The 20,404-nt window shown below is 37.7% G+C and overlaps 1 protein-coding gene across 1 annotated transcript in view; it reads right to left on the bottom strand.

Annotated features, from left to right (window-relative positions):
• Positions 1–20,404, bottom strand: part of skap2 (src kinase associated phosphoprotein 2) — a 144,908-nt gene that overhangs the window by 108,739 nt on the left and 15,765 nt on the right. Inside the window, exons 3-4 of the mRNA XM_007900498.2 lie at positions 20,208–20,233; positions 15,778–15,876 (exon numbers count right to left, since the gene is read on the bottom strand). Coding sequence (XP_007898689.1) covers positions 15,778–15,876; positions 20,208–20,233 — 125 coding nt within the window. The remainder of the gene's footprint in view (positions 1–15,777; positions 15,877–20,207; positions 20,234–20,404) is intronic.

Genomic DNA, 20,404 nt, shown 5'->3' with positions numbered 1-20,404 from the left:
TGCCCAAAAAAAACAATATTTTTCCCACAAGGATCCATGCCCTCTGTCCAAGTGATTTTAGTTTGGCAGAGAACTGCTGTCCTCTCAAAGACAGCAGATGTTTCTGTTTGACTGCTAGAATGGTTTGAAGCTACTCATAAATCAGCTAACACAGGATACTCAAGAGATGGCAGCAACCGAGCATGTGCTGGTTGTGGAGAATCAAGCCTGGATTCTGCAGAACTAGCAGCTGGTCAGTCTCAACCACGAAAGGTGCAGATAAATCAATAAATGGTGAAACAAGCAATCTCACATGCATTGGAGAAATACATCAAAGAACAGAACAGCCTCACTCCAGATTTATCAAAAAGCCACTCCTTTATTGCATGCAGATGAAAGCTTCACTCCCATTATCTCCAGCTAAAATCTCAGGCTACCTAACCCCCTTTTCAAACTAAGTGGAAGGTAATGTTGTAGCTGCCTGGGTTGACACCAAAAACTTTTCATCTGGCACAAGTGAAAGGCAGCTGAGGGAACATCTGTGAAAGTATCGCTTAAGTTTTAACCATTGTACTTAAATGCTGACTTTGATTTTATGCATATTTGCGTACATGTTTTATGCAAATGAACATCCTTTCATATGTACATGCAACAAAAAAATTAACTTTTTTAAACACAAATTCAATCTTTTTTTTAAAAAGTGCTAATTTTCCTTCTGTCCATTTATACGCATTGGACTTCAGGCAGAAGTGGAAGCAGGGCTACAAAATCAGTAAAAAAAAATTCTGGTAATGTGCATGTATGACGTTGGTATGCATATATGTGAAAGATTTCCAGGGATACAATTTGCAACCTTTAGTAATAATAATAAATAATCCTTGCATTTGATATAGGGCCTTATCACATCGTTGAGAGTCTCAAAGCGCTTCACAAGATATACTCTGAAGTGGGTTGACTGTATATTTTGTGGGTGAAACGAGTCAGGCAAGTGCGCACAGCAGTGTCCCACAAACAGTTGTGGATTGAGTAACCAAATTATTATTACTTTAAGGGATTATTACTCCCGGGAAAGTGATCAGCCAATCGACTAACAACATAAAGGATCCAATTTTAAGATGGCATTAACAGGAAGTCAGGTAGTAGGTTTGTGGGCACGTGAATAAACATCAGACGTGCACCGTCCAAATTAATTTTTGATAGTTGTAGCAAACATTTTTACTTTTATGCAGTGCAAAGAACAAGATGAATGAATAATAACACTTGCATTTGATAAAACACGATCACACTGAAGTGTCTCAAAGAATTTCATAGAGTTTTTCTGTAAAGTGTAGTGACTATTTATAGGTGAATGTGGCAGACAATTGGCACACAGCAATGTCCCACAGACAGCAATGATGTCCAATTATCTGCACTGTTTGCTTGCATGTTATGGGAATGGTCACAAGTATGCAGTTAATTGGCTCTTTACTGTATTGAGATCACTGGCACCAAAGAAACAGTTCTGTATGAAAAATGGGCATGAGTTGGAAAGAAAACGGTAAGAAAATGTTTTGCGTAAACATTTGGTATATGGTAAATTCACCAGATCAGAAGTCCGCCAGAACAGATCAGTAACGTGGAAATGAATGGCTCCGGTTACTAGATATACACATAAGGGGGGAAGAGACCAGAAGGATACATGTGGGAGTAAAGAGACTGTGGGAGGATGGAGACTCATGTGGAGTATAAATGCTTGGCCTCTGCTGCAAATTCTATGAAAATCTGTGAAATTTCCAAACCAGGCTATTTATCTAAAACTGAGGGTGGGGTTTGCACCAGTCTAGCCAGAGGTAACTCCAGGGAAAAAGCTGCAAAGAATAAGAAAGTTACAACAGGGTCTGCAGCCTTTCATCCCATTAAACTTATGTTCAGCGCTTTGGGACGTCCTCCCAACATGAAAGGCGCTCTATAAATGTAATTTTGTTGTTGTTGTTGGTACAACCTCTTCCTCTGGAGCTTACTACTCTAAACCCCTCTTTGTTGCTCTTTCCCTGTATTCTTTTGCATTTTTCCTCTTCAAATGTCTATAATAATTCCTTTTTAAATTTAGCATCAATAAACTGTCTGAATGCAAAGTATTCTATTTTCTGATAATTCACCCGTTCCACATGAAAGTCGATCTATAAATGTAAAATTGTTACTTTGGTGTTGCCATGTAAATATTGGTTATCGCATTTTCCTACAAAATACATAATCACTACACTTTACAGCAAATCCCGTGAACCACTTTGAGATTGACGAGAAAGCCACTAGAGCAAATACAAAGATTATTATTATAACCAGTTTTATCTGGGGGATTCTTAGCAAGGACACCAGGAGAAATTCTCTTCTCCTTTCGTATAGTCAGAGGAATCTTTTCCATGGGATCAGAATTTTTCCACACAAATTTGTCATACCCTCTAATTAGCAAACAAAAATTGTTCCCTCCATGATGATTTTCAAATTATTAATTCAGATAGCAGCACCAAACTGAACAATGAAGCTGGGATAGAGGGAGCTACAGTATTGATCAGAGGGAGATTTAACTCCAAGGGTGTTCTGCACTGTGGAGGGTCAGTATTAACAAGTTGATTTCCACTGGATGTTTGGTAGAACAATTAGGTCGGTAGCTGAAAAAGCCCATCCAGTTATTGAAATATGGAAAATTTGCATTAGGTGTGGAAAGACTCTGTGTAAAGTTCTTGTGTAGCAGCTTCTCAATTGAGGGATGCAATTTTAAACCCATGGCTTGAAATTGCTTGTGGTGAGGACCTCTGGGGGTTATAATCCTCACATTGGTGTTGCACCTTTCACGTCGGGAAGATGTCCCAAGGAGCTTCACAGGATATTCTGTAAAGTGCATTGACAGTTGTGCTTTGTGGGCAGGCTGCTGTTGTAATTACAAATTACAGATGTGATTTGTTATTGTTGTATCAAAGAATGGAGAATTGGGAAAAGCCCAGTGTACTTTGAGTTCAAAATATGCTTTCCTCTGGACCAGTGGTGGCCAATCTTTTTGGTCTGCCAACCAAATAATTTTTTCCTTCTTGAATATTTCTTGATTTATGGCCACACCATGAATATCATTACTCAGTAGCTACTGGAAACAAAATATTGACGTAACAGACTTACCTAGATTAGTGACAAATATTTGGTGGGACACTTCCTGACCAAAAATGGGCTGACCACCACTGCTCTAGACTGTGCCAGTGACACGAGAATAACTTTGAGCTCCCAGATAAAGGTTTTGAGAAAGGCATTTATTCGTTGGAGCCAAATTCTTCACAACTCAAACCTAAGACCATTCTTGCCCACTACTGTACTTATTCTTATATCTACAATTATTCTGCCTTTAGAAAGTTAAGAGTTGCGACAGGCAGATCCTTGGCAAGCTTCCTTGAAGAGGGATTGATATAATTGCACAAGGTAATATGAACATGTACAACACAAGGGAAGGGGTTTCATTAGCAAAAGTAGAGAAAAATATTTGGGTATAACTAATCATCGTTCACTCAAACCTTCCAGTCAATGCGTTCGGCTATCAAAAAAGCTAATATGAGGCACTCTCAGTGGGTAAAGATACTGCACAGTGTACACCCGACTAGGCATTAAGACATATAGAAAGTCAAAGGTTCAAAATGCAGGCTATACAGTAACCCTCATCCTCAGATGGGAAAATTTGATAAAATCTGGCCAGGATTAGATTTCGAGTTTATAGGGATGGGAACACACAACTACTACGTGGGATATGATAGTTTCTTTCCTACTGAGGTGAATATTGTCTGTAATGGACAGTTGACCAGGATGCATTAATTAAAATACCTTTTGGCATCAAACAATCAGAGTGGAGCAAGAGCCCTTAATACTTCAAAATGCACATGGTTTGAGAAAGGAACAGACTTGGGAAGGGGAGAAACCTTTCTTCTTCCATACTTTCTTAGATTCTTAACTAAAGAAACTAACAAAATCCAATAATGTGTTCCAGAAAGCTGACTTATTTGACTTCCATTTAAAAAAGATAACTACTAAGATGCTGTTGAAAAATAAAAAATACAATCAATTAATCTGGTCATGGCGTAATGTGCTAATTTGACACATATTTGACACATTTACCACTAAAATGGATTTCACGTTTTTGAAAAAAATACAAGAACTCTAGGAGGCAAAATATTTTCAATGAATTGTTGGAAAATAAATTACAAAAAATATGCAGCTACAAATGAGCATATTTATAAAGGCTTCAAAAAGCCTCTCCTACAGTTTTGAGAATGACCTTTAACAGGTTCAATTTTCCTTGTGTTGCAATACAAAAGAGAAAACTAAAAGGCAAAAATACATTTTACTACATATCAGATATATTTGATTTTAAAAAATACTGCTTACTCTTTAAACACCTCAAATTATACGTTTTCAAAATTAAATTATTTTCAGTAAATATTTTGGGCACTAGTCATTGTCTGCTTCTGTACTCTTATCGGTTGAAACTTAATCAGATCTAAGTTGGCTTTTGGCTGTGAAATTAAAAAGAACCATACAGCACATGTCATTTTCTATTGTTTAGTTATTTTCACTCATCCATCACAAGGCCAGTTTATCATTCTGCAAGCTGACAGCAATACTAAATTTCAGCTCTTGAACAGTAGGAATATCTCAGTACAAAGGTCAGAGAGTAAATCAGGCACAGTCATGGACTGATGCCCACCTTTCCAAAAGTAATAACTTTTAAACTACAGTTAACATCATATAGCTAAATTTTTCTTTCATCCAGAATACTGCTGTCAAATGGATATCTTTTCCATCTTCCTGATTCTAATTTCCAAATGAGTATAAGAAAAGTGACATTGGAATATAAAATCCTATGCACAACTTGCATGTTACAAAGATCTTTATGATCTGCTTGTCAGCATTATGATTTGTATATCTGCACAAGTGATTTTTTGTACCTATGGTACAGAAGTGATGAGTGCTGTACAACCTTTGCACCAGCGCAAACTACAAAAAGTCATTTTTGCATATAAAAAATATCTTGCACAAACGTAAACATGTTTATGTCATGACTTACAATTAAATTTTGCAGCTCAGAAAAATCTGGTTAAAGCACAATTTATGCAACAGATTTTATAGTGTATGGGAAATTATGAGAAGTTAGAACTAACTATCAATAATCTAATGCCACTGTACTCCTGGTGGTGGAGGGGTTTCCAAATCGAGCCAGTAGAGAAGACACTCAATTCTGATATTTTCTTATACCACCAAACCAAAATCCCTAAATTACATTTGTACAGCGCCTTTCACGTCGGGAGGACGTCCCAAGGCGCTGAACAATCAGTGTTTCGGATCCGAGCTGGGGGTTGGGATTGAGGAGGGTGGAGGGCCGTGGGGAAAGGAAGGTGATCGAAAGCACGGTCAAAGAGGATGGCCTTGAGATGGGTCTTGAAGGAGGCAAGGGAGTGGGTGAGGTTGAGGGACTGCGGGATGGAGTTCCAGAGGGTGGGGGCAAAATGGCAGAGGGCTCGCCACCCAATGGTGGGGCGGGCGAGTTGGGGACGTGAAGCAGGCCGGAGCCCGCTGAGCGGAGGGAGCGGGCAGAATAGTAGGGGGTTAGGAGGTCACATAGGTAGTAAGGAGAAAGACCATGGAGAACTTTCAAGGTGAGAACCAGGATCTTGAACTGTAACCTCTGCGTGATGGGAGTCGGGCAAGGATGGGGGTGATAGGGTCATGGAGAGGACGCAGGCTGCAGAGTTCTGGATGATCTGCAGCCTATGGAGGCAGGAGGTTGTGAGGCCAAAAAGCAAGGAGTTTGCATAGTCAAGCCTCGATTTTATGAATGTGTGTATGAGGGTTTTGGTGGCCTACGATGTGAGACAGTGGCGGAGCCGGGCGACGTTGCAGAGGTGGGAGAAGGCAGAGCGAGTCATGGCGCAGATGTGGGATAGAAAGGATAGTTGAAGGTCAAACAAGATTTCAAGGTTCCGGACCGGCTTAGTAAGGTGGAGTGTGCATTCACGAATGGTGACGCTGTCAGCGCCTGAGGTGAGGCGGCGCTGACGGGAGCCAATCAGGAGAGCCTCGGTCTTGTTGACATTGAACTGTAGAAAGTTATCTCTCATCCAGGACTTGATGTCTGACAGACATTCTGTCGGGACAGCAGTGGTCCTGGAGTCAAGGGCGGAGGCAGAGAGATAGAGTTGGGTGTCATCCGCATACATGTGGAAGTTGACCCCATGTCTGTGGATGATGTCACCAAGAGGGAGCAAATAGATATTGAAGAGGAGGGGATCAAGGACAGAGACCTGAGGATTGCCACACGAGACGGTGCGGAGGATAGAGGAGAAACCGTTTGTGGAGATGAAGTGGAGGCGGTGTGAGAGGTACGATCTGGACCATTCAAGGACAGAACACTGATATTACACTTGTACACTTAATTACACTTGCAGCAATTCACCACCAAACATGTAGTATAAATGTGTTAGTGATGGTTTTAAATATCAACTCGAAAGAAAGCACAACTCAAGCCGTTACCTGCATCTTGACCACTTAGTTTAAATATTCAGTTCCATTTCCAATACGTCTGACAATAAATCAACCCATGCCCACCTGGAAAGCATCCAGGCTTGGGCTGAAACCTGACAGATACATTTGTGCCACAAAAGAGCCAAGTGATAATTATCTACAACAAAGGAGAAAGCAGTCACTTCTACAACAAAAACACTAAGAACTTGAATTTATATAGCACCCTTCACGGGGGTAGTGTCTCAGAGCGCTTATTTCAATGGCATAACCATCGCCAAGATCCCCACAATCAACAACCTGGAACGAAAAACTGACAAGAAACTTAACTGGGCCAGTCGTATAAACACTGTGGCGGCACAAGCAGTTTAGCGGCCAATTACTTTCTAAACGGCGTCTCACCTCCTAACTTCTCAAAGCTGCTCTACCATCTTCAGGGCTAAAGTCAGAAATGTGAATAGAATACTCACTGCTCACTTGTATGGATAAAGCTAAACCAAAACCTGAGAAGCTCCAGGAGAATGCAGTTCACTTTGTTTGGCACCCTGGCCACTCAAGTCAATATTCATTCTCTCTCTCACATTGTGGCTGCAGTATGTACTTCTAAAGAATGCACTGCAGCAACTCACCAATCCTGCTTCGCCATCACTTACCAGCCCTTACCAGTGCTATCAAGGGAATACTACCACTTCAAAGTTCCTCTCCAAGTCACTCACCATCCAGCCTAGGACATACATCACCGTTCCTTCGTCATCAATGGGACAAAATCCTAGAACTCTGTATCCAACACCATCATGGGTGCACCATCATCAAGAGGACTGCACCTATTTTCTCAAGGCAACCAGGGATGGATAAAAAGTAAATACTGACCCTATCAGTAGCCCCCAGGTCCCATTACTCTGATATAGGTTTGTTTTATGAGTACCTTTAATTAATTCTATGATACATGACAATTATTAATTCTTCAGAATGAATTGTAGTTTTATCAAAAATCAATAGCTGGCTACTAAAAAATTCTACAGTTGGTGTACTATTATTAAGTATTATTATTATTATTATTAAGAAATTGTATAGTTGGTGTACATAAACTGCAATCTTGAATATCATTGACAACACAGAAACAGCTATTACCAAAACCGCAAACAACCCAACCTTGAAAAAAACTCTTAGATACTTAAAAAGTGAAATGTACTGCTAAACCACCAATATCAGGAAATTTCATTCAATGAAATTTATAATGGGGGTTCAGGTAAGGAAGATAAACAGTCATGTTCTACTGTCAATATAAGACATCAACTGGACTTCAATAAGATTAAACTCTTGTAATCACTCCCAGATACCCATTATTTTCTATTTATTATTACAGAAAGAACAGACAATAATAAGTCAGAGTATTGATCATTCTTACAACAATATTGTTTATCATGATAATTATGCACATTGTCAATAATTTTGTCCACACACAAATTCTGCCCATCAGTACTGACATCAATGAAAGTCTGCAATCGGATTTTAAGTGTAGGGAAATGCTTCCTGAAAGCAACAAACACCTAAATGACAGTGAATTCAGTGGTTTGTTTTTAAGACATTGCTTTTCAAAGAAAAAGAATAGCAGAATTGTACAGTATCAACATTTATTGATAACCAATGATCCTCCGGTGAAGAATGTGCTTAGTTATCTTGTTCTGTGCAAGCTACACAATGATCCATTAATCAGCTCAAAATTATGAAGTCCACGTTATAAGGTTTATCTTTCACGAAAAGCCTATTCATAAGGATGATTAGTGTTTACTTGTTAAACAACAATGATTGTCTGCGGCATGAATTAGGTTAAAATAAAGATATTCAACTTGCAATCAGAATCATGAACTGAAACTATTTATATTTTAGCAAAATTACAAATAAACTGACAAACAAAACAAAAACAACAAATTGCATTTATATAGTGCCTTTAACATTGGAACAAATTTATATAGTCCCAAGGAGCTGGAAAGATGAAAGAAAACAAAAAAAATGCACACATCAATAAGTTTAAAAACAATCGAATTCTGACTCAAAGTCAATTTGTCTCTGTTCTTTAGTATAATAGAAGAGCACACCTATTTTGCATTTGGTATTAGCTACTAGACATGGTTATAGAATCTCCATTCGTTTTCCTGACAAAGCTGTGGCAATTCCAAGCAGTAATTGAAATTCCATTAATCTGACGTACTCAGATCCAATACAGAAAAATCAAAACCTCATCCAGCGCTTTATCTGCTCACAATAACCTACCAGTGAACTCTGCCTGTTAGCATGGAGCAAGTTATGATTTCACTATCAATCAGGTTCGCAGCCAGCCAAAAGGCAGATTGGTAATGGTAGGCCTGGCATTTATTTTTTAGGCTTTGTCAGTTTCTGTAGGGGAGCATGGGCCTGGGGAGTCCATGCATTACCCTCCTTTGCTGTGATTTAATTGCTGCCAGCAATCAAGAAGAAGCACCACTGAAGTGTGTGTGAATTACATTAGAAGATATAACGGATGTTTCTTTCCTACAGTACCTAATAAACCATAAAGAAACCCAAACACATATGGCTTGAGGGAATAACTAGAAAATTAGGTGGTCATTTGGGAATTGAGTGAACTTTTGAACTAGAGAGACTCAGACAGAGATTGAAAGAGAAAAGCAGACACAGAAATAAAAAGGACTAAATGGGTGTAAGTTTTTTGACCTTCACAGTACCTAGAAAATTACATCAATATTATGAAAAATCATCCAATGTATTTGAAATTTATAATTTATCAAATCAGTGATATTTTCTCTGAATGCTAACTAATATTAAGGGGCAAAGGGACAGACATTATAATTTGATTTGTATAAAGCTCTTTGTGTGACCTGAACCTAATTGAGCTATTAATATACACTTGGAATATACCTGAAGGGAGGAACTAGGTGGCGCCCTTTACAAAGAGAGTAATTCTCGATGTACAAATACTATTCACATCTAGCCCACGGAGAGATGAAAAAAATCACTATTCTCTTATTAATAGAATACGTAGGGGAGTACCTACACCACACATATGACACAATATTTGTAAGGCAGCGGTACTATATTAATTTTCCTTGTCAGGGATGACAACACATTGAATTGGGGCATTCTGCTTCAAGATGGGTTGCCTCTTTAGTAGTTATAACCCTGTTAAGAGAACGACTGATAATCTAAGTGGCATACTTGGTCCACAGTAAAAGAACATCCACGATCAACCGTTTGATTGTACCTTTAAATTGCAGAGATTTGAACAGATGTCCTGATGCTGAAGAGTGGTGTTCTGTGCTTGAGATGGAGACTCTTCATTGCCAGGAAATGGGAATGCATTATATTTGTCGCCTACCAGCATTATAGTTGACCCAGACATGTTCAAACCCAGCCACAAAACATAAAGTTACAAAAACATGTTTCTATGGCAACCAGACAGTCAGAAACTGAACAGAAATAAGACTATTTTTAACAGGTGGGACCTTTAATTGTATCAATAATTTGACAATAAGAGAGCATAATGATAACTGCAAATAATAAGTTAAATGTTGCTGCCTTGTTGTAGTTAGCTAAGTGATAAGTATTATTAAACATCTTACCTATACTGTATATAAACAGTGTAAGCCGGTTTGTATACCCAGATTAGTAAAATAAAACTGTGGTGCAATGATTTGGAGCACAGCCAACACAAACTCAAAAGCAGTAAATGCAGTAATCTGCTTCAATATACATATATTCTCTATTTNAAAAAAACACTTTTTTGGGTTTAACACGGGAAACTAAAATGGCTGACTTCCAGGTTATTAGGTTGTCACCTACTTCATTTCCGAAGTGATGTTGACTTGAAATAAACTGGAAATCATCTATTTTAATATGAAGGGCCAGTGACCACATGGCATGCAAGCAGGCTGGCAGTATTAATGCAAAATGAACAGGTTCCAAGTGCAATCATGTTATAATTGCATCGTATGTATAAGTACCTGTTTCAGGGATCCCTATTAAGAGCACCATGTTTTGTGGAACTGGGCATACAGATTTGGAAATTCCTCTCAGCTTTTTTAACATGGAATTCTTTTAGATTTTTCTTTTCTTTCAAGGAAAAAAACAAGTTAGATCACAACAGTGGTGAAAGAAAAAGTTAAATTAATGAAGAAAAATATTTTATTTCCTTAATTTAAAGAAAACAAATAAAAATAACCTTAAAACTGAGGTGGCTCCAAAGTGACATATTTGGCAATGGAATAGTGTAATCACATCAGTCCTCTGTTGCTGTCTCAGGAGTCCAACACCTGAGTCAGTCAGGTCTGCCTACTCCAAGGCACTTATGATCATGGACCACCAAGCTCACTTGTCAGTAGGACTCGGAAGAACAGATCAGAGACTGAGTGACGGTATTCCTTCCACTCGGCTCCTGTAAACCCTGCAAACTAAAGCTCTCATGGATAGGATGGTCCTAACTGAGCAAGTAGTGGTAACATGCCAGGATTCACACTGGTAAACTGCATGGTTTAACTGTTTAAACTCCAGCTGTGGAGTTAGCTAGTTAAGTCCAGCAGTTTTGGCCTTTATCTCAAGGAGGCTGGAATACAAACTTGAGGCAATGATGATTCAGTTGTACAGAGTCTTGGTCAGACCCCTTCTGGAGTACTGTGTTCAATTTTGGGCACTACTCCTCAGTAAAGATATATTGGCGCTGAAGGGGTACAGCCCAGATTCACCAGAATGATACTACGGCTTAAAGGGTTAAATTATGATCGCAAGTTTCATAAACTTGGCTTGTATTTCTGAGTTTAGACGATTGAAGGGTAATCTAATTGAGGAGTTTTAAAATGATAAAGGTTTTGATTCGGTAGATACAGAGAAACTACGTCCTCTGAGAGGGTCAATCTTATTGGGGCATAATCTTAAAATTAAGAGCTAGGCCATTTAGGAGTGAAATCAGGAGGCAGTTTTTCATCCAAAGGGTAGTGGAAATCTGGAACTCTCCCCTCCACCCCAAAAAAAGGCTGTGGATGCTGGATCAATTGAAATTTTCAAGACTGAGGTCAATAGATTTTTGTTAGGTAAGGGTATCAAGGGCTATGGAGTAAAAGCAGGTAAATGGAGTTGAGGTACAGTCAGCCATGATCTAGTAGAATGTCGGAACAGGCTTGAGGGGCTGACTGGCCTACACCTGTTCTGATGTTCCTGTGTAAGCAGTACCCCCAATGTACTCTGTGATCCACAAGTCTTGGCTCTTGCCAACCTGTGACTAACTCTCCGGGATTAGGTAAGAAAGATGCATGCACCTTATATGGTGCAGACCACATATATGTGAAAGATGGTTTGTAGATTCTTAAGAATTCAGCCACCACACATGTGGTGGATACAAAATTCTGCCACATTTCCTTACAACAAAATTTACATACTTGATATTATTATAATGCACTTCAAGATATTTTGAAATATAAAGTGATATGCACATTCTTTTTTTCCATTGTTTTTTTCTATTAAAACAGTAAACTATCAATGATAATCAATAGTTTAATGTTGGCAGTGCTGACAAAAAAAAGGTCAGTCAAGAAACATTTTTAATATGTGGTTCTTGCTTTTTGAGAAGGCATTAACATTTGATATTTCAGTTTAAAGGCAATATAAAATTGAACTCAACTATTCTCAGTTTACCTGAATTTAAACTGTTGAAATCAATTTACATCACCAATTACATCAATGACCTCGTTCATTAGTAGAATTATTGTAATTACGTGGGTAATTCAAGATCTTTCATACAAAAACGTCATTAGATAATCATTGACTGATGGAGTGAAAATGGAAAAATATTGGCTGCACAAAGGCATAACTGATCTGACAAAACCAACTTTAAAAGCATATTTTATCATTAATCAATTATGTTACTCATCTCCCTTTACAGTCATATCCTAGTGACTTTTTTTTAATAAATTGCTCAGGTGGTAGCCTAACTCAGTTGGTTGCATTCTCACCTCTGAATCAGAAGATTACGAGTTCAAGCCACACTTTGAGGCAATGAGCTCATACATTAGGCTAACACTCGAAAAGAGAAATCGATTTTTTCCTTGGGTCCTGGCCAGTTCTGGTCAAGGTGACAAATTACATTCTGTCCATCTGTGACCAGGGTTCTCATCCTCCTTAACCTCTCTGCTGCCTTTGACGCTGTGGACCACTCTATCCTTGTCCTCTCACCTCAAGCTTTAAGGTTCTGTCCTTGAATGGTTCAGATCCTATCTCTCAAACCGGCTCCACTTTGTCTCCATAAACGGCTTCTCCTCTAGCGCCCGCATCGTCTCAAGTGGTGTTCCTCAGGGCTCTGTCCTCGGTCCTCTCCTCTTCAACCTGTACATGCTCCCTCTTGGTGACATCATCCGCAGACATGAGGTCAACTTCCAACATGTATGTGGAATGACACCCAACTCTATTTCTCTGCCTCCAACCTCGACTCCAGGACCACTGATTTCCTGACAGACTGTCTGTCAGACATCAAGTCCTGGATGAGAGTAAACTTTCTACAGTTGAACATCAGCAAGACCAAGGCTTTCCTGATTGGCTCACACCAGCGCCAGGCTCCAAGACCCCATCACACCCACCCTTTCCCGGTTCTACTGGCTCCCCATCCCTCAGAGGATCGAGTTCAAAAATTCTTGTCCTCAACTTCAAGGTCATCCATGGCCTTGCCCCGTCCTACCTCTCCAACCTGCTAACCCCTTATCAACTTGTCCGCTCCCTCTGCTCAGCATGTTCCCTGCCCGGTCCGCCCCACCATCGGCGGTCAGGCCTTCAGCCTCTCTGCCCCACCCTCTGGAACTCCATCCAACATTCCCTTTGCCTCACTCCCTCCCTTGCCTCCTTCAAGTTATACCTCAAGACCCTCCTCTTCGACCATGACTTTGGCCGCCCTCCTACCCTCTCTGCTCTCCACCTTCCCTGATCCCAACCCCTTCCCCCCGTTCAGGTCCTAATCCCTGACTGTTCAGCACCTTGGGACATCCTCCTGACATGAAAGGCGCTTTACAAATGTAATTTTGTATTGTGTTACAACTTTCAGCGTTTTAAGTTTTATGCATAACATAATTTTACAAAGTAACATTAAGCAGAAACTAGGCACTGATAGATCAGTTTGAAATTATGCTGAGCACTCATGTTGTCTGGGTGTCGTTCAAGTACTAATTACAAAATTGTGGTAATATACTAATGCACTTCAGAGGAGAAGGCAAAATTGCAGCAACCAAACCACGTGAGTGCTTCAGAATGATACATTTAAATGATTTACCCACTTCTGTACCAAAATGAATTAGGCAAAAAACAGGTGGCATAACATTGGGCCATTGTACTTCTGACATTATTGAATTGCTCAAAACATCACACTTTAAGAGGTAGGAGTTTGTAGATCCAGTTTCAATGGATGCAACTTTAAACCATTAGCAATCTATATTTTGTTGTTGAAAAGTTCACTGGATCAACCAAAATGCATCTGTACTAATATGTATGCCATTTCTTAATGAAGTATGTAATCCTGATAAATGTATAAACTTGGAAACTATTACAGGACTTTTTTTAATTGAACATTCAAGACCACCCTTGGTTGTACTCAATTATGGATTAATATGTTTTATTTATAATTTAAATGTAATTGCTACAGTTTCTGGACGCTGTACCCATTTAATTTGCAGTACAAAGTGACAAGTAACTTTCAAAATACATATAGAATTTCTAGGCTGTAACTTTAGTTCAAAGTTCATTTTTAAAATAAATTCCAGTCAAGATTGCATTTTGGCTAAGATTGAGTAAATAATGCAATGTAAAGATGAAAGCGTAAACTGTGCTAAGCTTCTACAAGGAGACAGTAATCTAGGTGAGTTTCTGCTAAAAGTAAACATTGTTTAATAAGAGTAGATACCCTTAGTCAGCAGTAGGTATGGACAGATAGATACAGTATTTCATTATACAATGCTGATTGGGAAGTACAAATTCTTCTCCAAATCCATTTCAGGAAAGTAAACAGATTTTGAAATATACTTCCCTCAAATCAATTTTACTGGAAACTTCTCTTGTTGTGCACAACATTCGTACATTTAAAAATATTTTATGCAGAAGTTCTGTGGAACTTCTTTATTAAAAGAGTTAATGAATATTTCCTGGTTTTATTTATTTAAAAGCAACAACAAATCAAGAACCAATTTTTTGTGGAAAATAACCTACTGCTGGACAACTCCAGCACTGCAGTAGCAAATGAATCAATGCGGTCTTAACATCGTTTTTTTTTTACTTTCTATCAATCACTTGTCCCCAATTCATATTCTAATTATTCAGGATACACTGAACATATGTTAAAGGGGTTTTAATAGCAGTTTGGGTTAGTTTTATTCCATTTTCCAGTTTACTTAATCTGCGACATTTGCAATGAATGTGTTTAGCACCAATACAAAGGAAATGTAATTTGTTTGTGTGTAAATCTTCGACAAAACTTGGATTGTAACTCAGCCAACTCATAAAACATTATTATATAAGAAATCTGAATTGTGTGACATTGAAAACAACCCTGCAATTCAGAAACATCTGTTATTTCAACGGTAAAGCATTCTTGGACCCCTTTCACCTACAGAGTCACCATCCTCCAGAATAAACAGGTTTATTCTAGAGGATGGTGACTCTGTAGGTTTAACCAGAATAAATATGGTTAAAGATTAAAGAAAGTGATTCTTGATCAAGACCTAATTCTAAAGTGATGTCAATCATCCTGAACATATTTTATTAATGGAAAATAGAATAGTTTTTAAAATGAGTTGCAAGTTACAGTATATGTATTCAGTAGCAGTGTAGAATCTGTTTGTCTCATATACAAAAGTACAACTTTTCTAATAGTATCACCATGACTGCTATATTCACAGTGCTTTCAAACAGTGAGAACAACCTTATACCAAGATATTGCATATTGCATCAAAACTGGTATATCAACTACGTACATGGTATTAGACATACATGGTACATATAAATGTACACACTAGTATGAATAAAAGTACCATCTGAGCACAATATCTTGCTGCACACCTTTTTAAAAAAAAATCTTGCTTGTACACACAATGAATACCACTAGAGAGAGCTCTTCAATTCCTCATAACGCTTTCAAAAATTCATTTCAGCTTCTCACTTGAAGTCTATCTGCTTATCTCATCTTCTGGAGGATCAAATTTCATTGTTTCAATAACACTGGCTAAGATAAACAATATCACATACCATCAGGGGAAGCTTCATCCTGGTTATCGAAACGTTCAGATGTCATTGAAATGGTATCTGCCAAAGGTTCTTCATAGTTGTCTGAATCATCTGATGCCTCTAGCAAATAATTAAACATTTAAATACAGTTAACATTCTGTGTTTATATGCTCAGGAGAATTATTAAATTTTAACAAAGTTTAATTGAGTAGAATGCAATAATATTCATTTGTATAAAAGATTTCCTTAGAGCCAGCTAAATAAGGAGTCAAGAGCAATGCACACACATTTCCTTTGAAGTGTTAGTAAGCAGCAGATAGTGATCCAAAAAGCTATTAAATGATATCTCAATCATTTAAAGGTAAAGACAAGCAGAAAGAAACAGAATGCACATTTATTAAAAGTTTATCAATGACCGTAGAAATATCAGGTATTTACTTCAAAGTTATTTTTTCACTTGTCAGTTCTGTAAAGACAAGGCATCTAAAATTTTTGTAAAATAAATGCATTCTGAAACAGAACAGATTACTTCAAAACCTTGTGGAGAAGCTTGATAAAGCGTTCATTTGAAATGTATAAGTAAGTTGTGAAATAGATTCTGAGGTAGCTTTCAAATAAAATCTCACTTTCAATTATTTCCTAACCACAATTCAGGAATTAATAAAAGATGAAATAAGAACAGGCCTCTCAACAATCAAGCCCACTTCTTTAGAAACCACTCAAAACTTACCCTGTTATGCATTTTACTCAAACTCCTAAATCTCAAAGAGAAACTTCCATAAGATTCTTCCTCATTGTCAAAAGTAACAAGAAAGTGTTCCATCCCCATGGCCTCTATACAACATTGCTTCCCTCTGCTGAACCCCACCCCACATCATCAAACTAGGGCTCATCAGCATAAAAATTACACCAAATCCCTTGTGATATTGAGAAGTTGGTTTCCCAAAGTCTGTGAATATCCCTATAAGCTCCAATATGATCCCAATAAGATATTAATCCAGCTAGATTTTGAAAGTTGAATTGCTTTTAATAATACAGTGGAAGTCGCTTTAGCTGGACGCCAGGTAAATTGGACAGAATGTCTGGGCCCAGTTCATTTATATTCTGATCAGTTTTAAACATGTCGGTTAATTTGTACAACAATCTGGTTAATACGGACAAAATGTCGCACTGTTTGCTGTGAGGCCACAGAGGAACGGGGAAGAAACAAGGGAGGAAATGGGAGGGTCAAATCACAATTGATTGACAGCTGGAGTCATTTGTGAATGGGTGGCTCCAAGGCTGTCAATCATCTCAGAGCCGCCGGTAACAGACAAGCGAATATCACTGGAGAAGATTGTAAAAGTGGGTGAGGAGAAGATTGTGAAGGAATTTGAAGATGTGGACAAGAATACTGAAGTCAGTCCACCTTGCTACAAAGTTTGTTTACATCACAGTATGCTGGGAGCACAAATTTTCTTGTCTGGGCATCAAAAAAGTGAGTTTTTTATTTGTGCGCAGAAGGTAGTCATGTGATCAGCAATCCGCATATCCAATCTTGAGAAAGATATCAAAAAGGATGAAGTTGCCTATGTAGTTTCTTATGAAGAATTAAAAAGATAATTCAAAATATGGAATATACAGTATATAGAAAGTAAGCATAATTCCTGTGTCATTCATGTTCACATGCCTGCAAAGCAGGCAAGTGCATTTTAGGATTTATCTTTTGGCAGGTACTTGGAATTTATGATTTCAGAGCAATAGCGCTTATAGAAAACTGATTATCCAATTGTTACATTTATAGTAAGACTTAATTTGCTATTTAAAACAGATGTAACCTTAAACAAAACTAGATTGCTTATTGGCAAGCATTGCTTTCTATTCGTTTTATTACAAATAGCAACTGAAATAGCATAAAGTGGATATCAGATTGCAGCAGGCAAACAAATCAAAGAGGCTGACTCATTTTTTAATACAGAAACCACCCAACAAAAGCAATCACATTAACCGTCTTGACAGACAACTTTAAAAAATCCTGATGATGTAAACACACAATATTCTATGTTAAAGATGCATTTTGAAGAGTCAGGAGTGGACATTGAGTTACATTAAACTGTTTTATGTTGGTGCAGTAAAATATGTCATCACTTTGTACCACGTGGAGCTGTTAAACCCTTGGCTCACTACTCCAGCCAAATATCTGTCAAAGCAGCCCATGTCAGCATTGCAGTTGCAATGCTTACAGCTAATAAAACTATTAATCAATCCAGTTTTATAGTGTAACATTTTTTCCAGAAACAATGGTTATGTAATGTGTTATAATAATGGTTTGACTTTATTAATCATAAATTACATGGGTTAGCTAGCTGCCACCTGCTCACTATATTTGTTGAAATGTGCTAGATTTTACAGAAATATTTTATTGAATTACTTTCTTCACCATGTAACTGTAAAAGCTATAAATGCATATGTCCAAATGAAGCCTATTACAGCTTGTATCACTTTACTTTGAACACTTGTCTAATGTTACCAATTACGGTATTATTTTAAAGTCGACAAATTTGAGAATCAATCAATTTTACAAAATATCAGGTTCAGAAATTTTCTTTTTTAAAATAATCAAATTAATTTTAACCTCGAGTCACGACTATTCTTTAATTTGTACAATGTATGACATCCAAAGTATTTGAGGGATTACCACACTAGTAGTGGAGCCAAATGTAAATCAGCCCTTAATGAAAGCAATTTGTTTCTTAAACAGACAAATGAACAAAGGATAAAATTAGTTGATAGTTGCGTCAAGACAAAAGTGAAGAGGTTGCTAATGTTTGAGTTTAAGTTTCAAGTATGATTTAAAAATGCTCCAATTATGTGTATTTTTGCATTCAGTCTTATTGAATGCAGCAAATACAACTATATTTAAGGTATCACTTAATCAATCTGGTTGGCTGGACTTCAGAATTACTACACTCTGCCATTACCCTTCTCAAGACCAAGAGCCACAGATATTAGTTACTCAGGGTAAATCTGTTCACAGCTGGTAGGTAACAAACCTCTCTCCCTAAGTTTCACACAAGCTCTTGTTGACCTCAAGCTTTGACCCTCCTACCAACGGCCACAGCCTACCAGGTCATGACCTCTTCAAGTGGTATCTTGGGAGAAAAGTCAACTCAGCTGTAACAGGTCAACAGAACCTATTGTACTATTTTGGTAGGTACAATCAATTTCCTGCCTTCAATTTGGAGGATTTTGTTTTAAAGGAAATATATACTAACTTCATCTTTAAAAAATGAATATTTTCCATTACTGTAATTCATACCAGAAATTACTCTTTAAACTTCTCACTAAAAGAACAGAGTGAGGCAAATATCATTACTTGTAAGGAGATAAACAAGAAAATTGTGCTGAGCACCTGAAGTTACCACGTAAATTTCAGTCTGATAAAATCTATTTGAAAATACAGATTGAAAACGCGTTCATTGTACTGATATAAACAGTGCAATTCTCAAATCATAGCTAAATACTGCTCATGAAACTCTTAATTCAGAAAAATATTATTACTAAAAAATTCATGGTACAATTTCTATTGTCTCTATATATACAGAAAGCTCTACACACTCTGAATCTTCACAAATAGAGAATTAGTCATGTGTCCAAGACCTCCTCTTTCTGTTTTGCATAAAGCTATGCTATTTATAAAAGCAAGGCAGTCATTGTAAAAGGCTTCTACAATTGGTTGCAACTACCATCGTCAGAAACCACCTCTTGATTTGAATACTTAGAATTTGCATTGGCTGAGATTTGACCAGCAGAGGGAGCCATCTCCCATCTTAGCCGGTTTTGATACTGGTGCCAAGTTTATAAAAGAAACAGAACTAATGAGCCAAAACTACTGATAACTCCGCTTTCATACACCATTTCAGAATCTTTCATTACGAATACAAATCTTTTAAGGGAGCTATTATTAAATCTGGGAAAATGTTGTACATTTAATGATCTATAACTAGATTATATAAACTTTTGTGTTACAGGAGGATTTCCCCTCCCCCACTACCACCATTTTTTATCCCTTGGGCCGAACATTACATACAGTAAGTAGGTGGATGACGGGCTTCTACCAATACCAAATTGAACCTAGACTGAGGAGTTGCAGAAGAGTAGTTTGGGATATTCTTCATTTGGGTTTCTTTCCTTCCTTTCATAAAAGCACCACCATTCCTTTAGTTACCACAGCTACATAAGATAAGATCCAACCTAGATTTTGTTACTTGGTCCTTCAACATTGTTGTGATTTCATAATTCTAAATTTGGGATGAATTATTCAGCATCTTCCCAATGAAACGGTGTGATTTGAGATTTGTAAAATTAGTTTAACAAATGTCTTAATTAAATGATAAGTATATATTGAGCAAATTATTCACAACTTCTGCAATAAAATATGAATCAGCAAAATTTATAATAACTCGACTTACCTTTCTCCTGAAATTCTTGAGGATAACTGGAAAAGAAAGTTCAAATTATTCCATTTGCAAATGCAATCAAATAATGTGTCAATTTGCATAAGTACTCTGTTTGTCTAACAAATGTGGTTTGCCGTAATGTCTGTCTTAAGCCAAAATACAAACTATTAATACTAAATTCCCCACTGAGCGTTCTGTCAGTAGAACAA

Source organism: Callorhinchus milii, unplaced genomic scaffold (assembly GCF_018977255.1).
Source record: "Callorhinchus milii isolate IMCB2004 unplaced genomic scaffold, IMCB_Cmil_1.0 Scaffold2, whole genome shotgun sequence".
NCBI classification, from domain to species: domain Eukaryota; kingdom Metazoa; phylum Chordata; class Chondrichthyes; order Chimaeriformes; family Callorhinchidae; genus Callorhinchus; species Callorhinchus milii.
The sequence above is the reverse complement of the archived record's forward strand: the minus strand, read 5'-3'. Positions and strand labels throughout refer to the sequence as shown.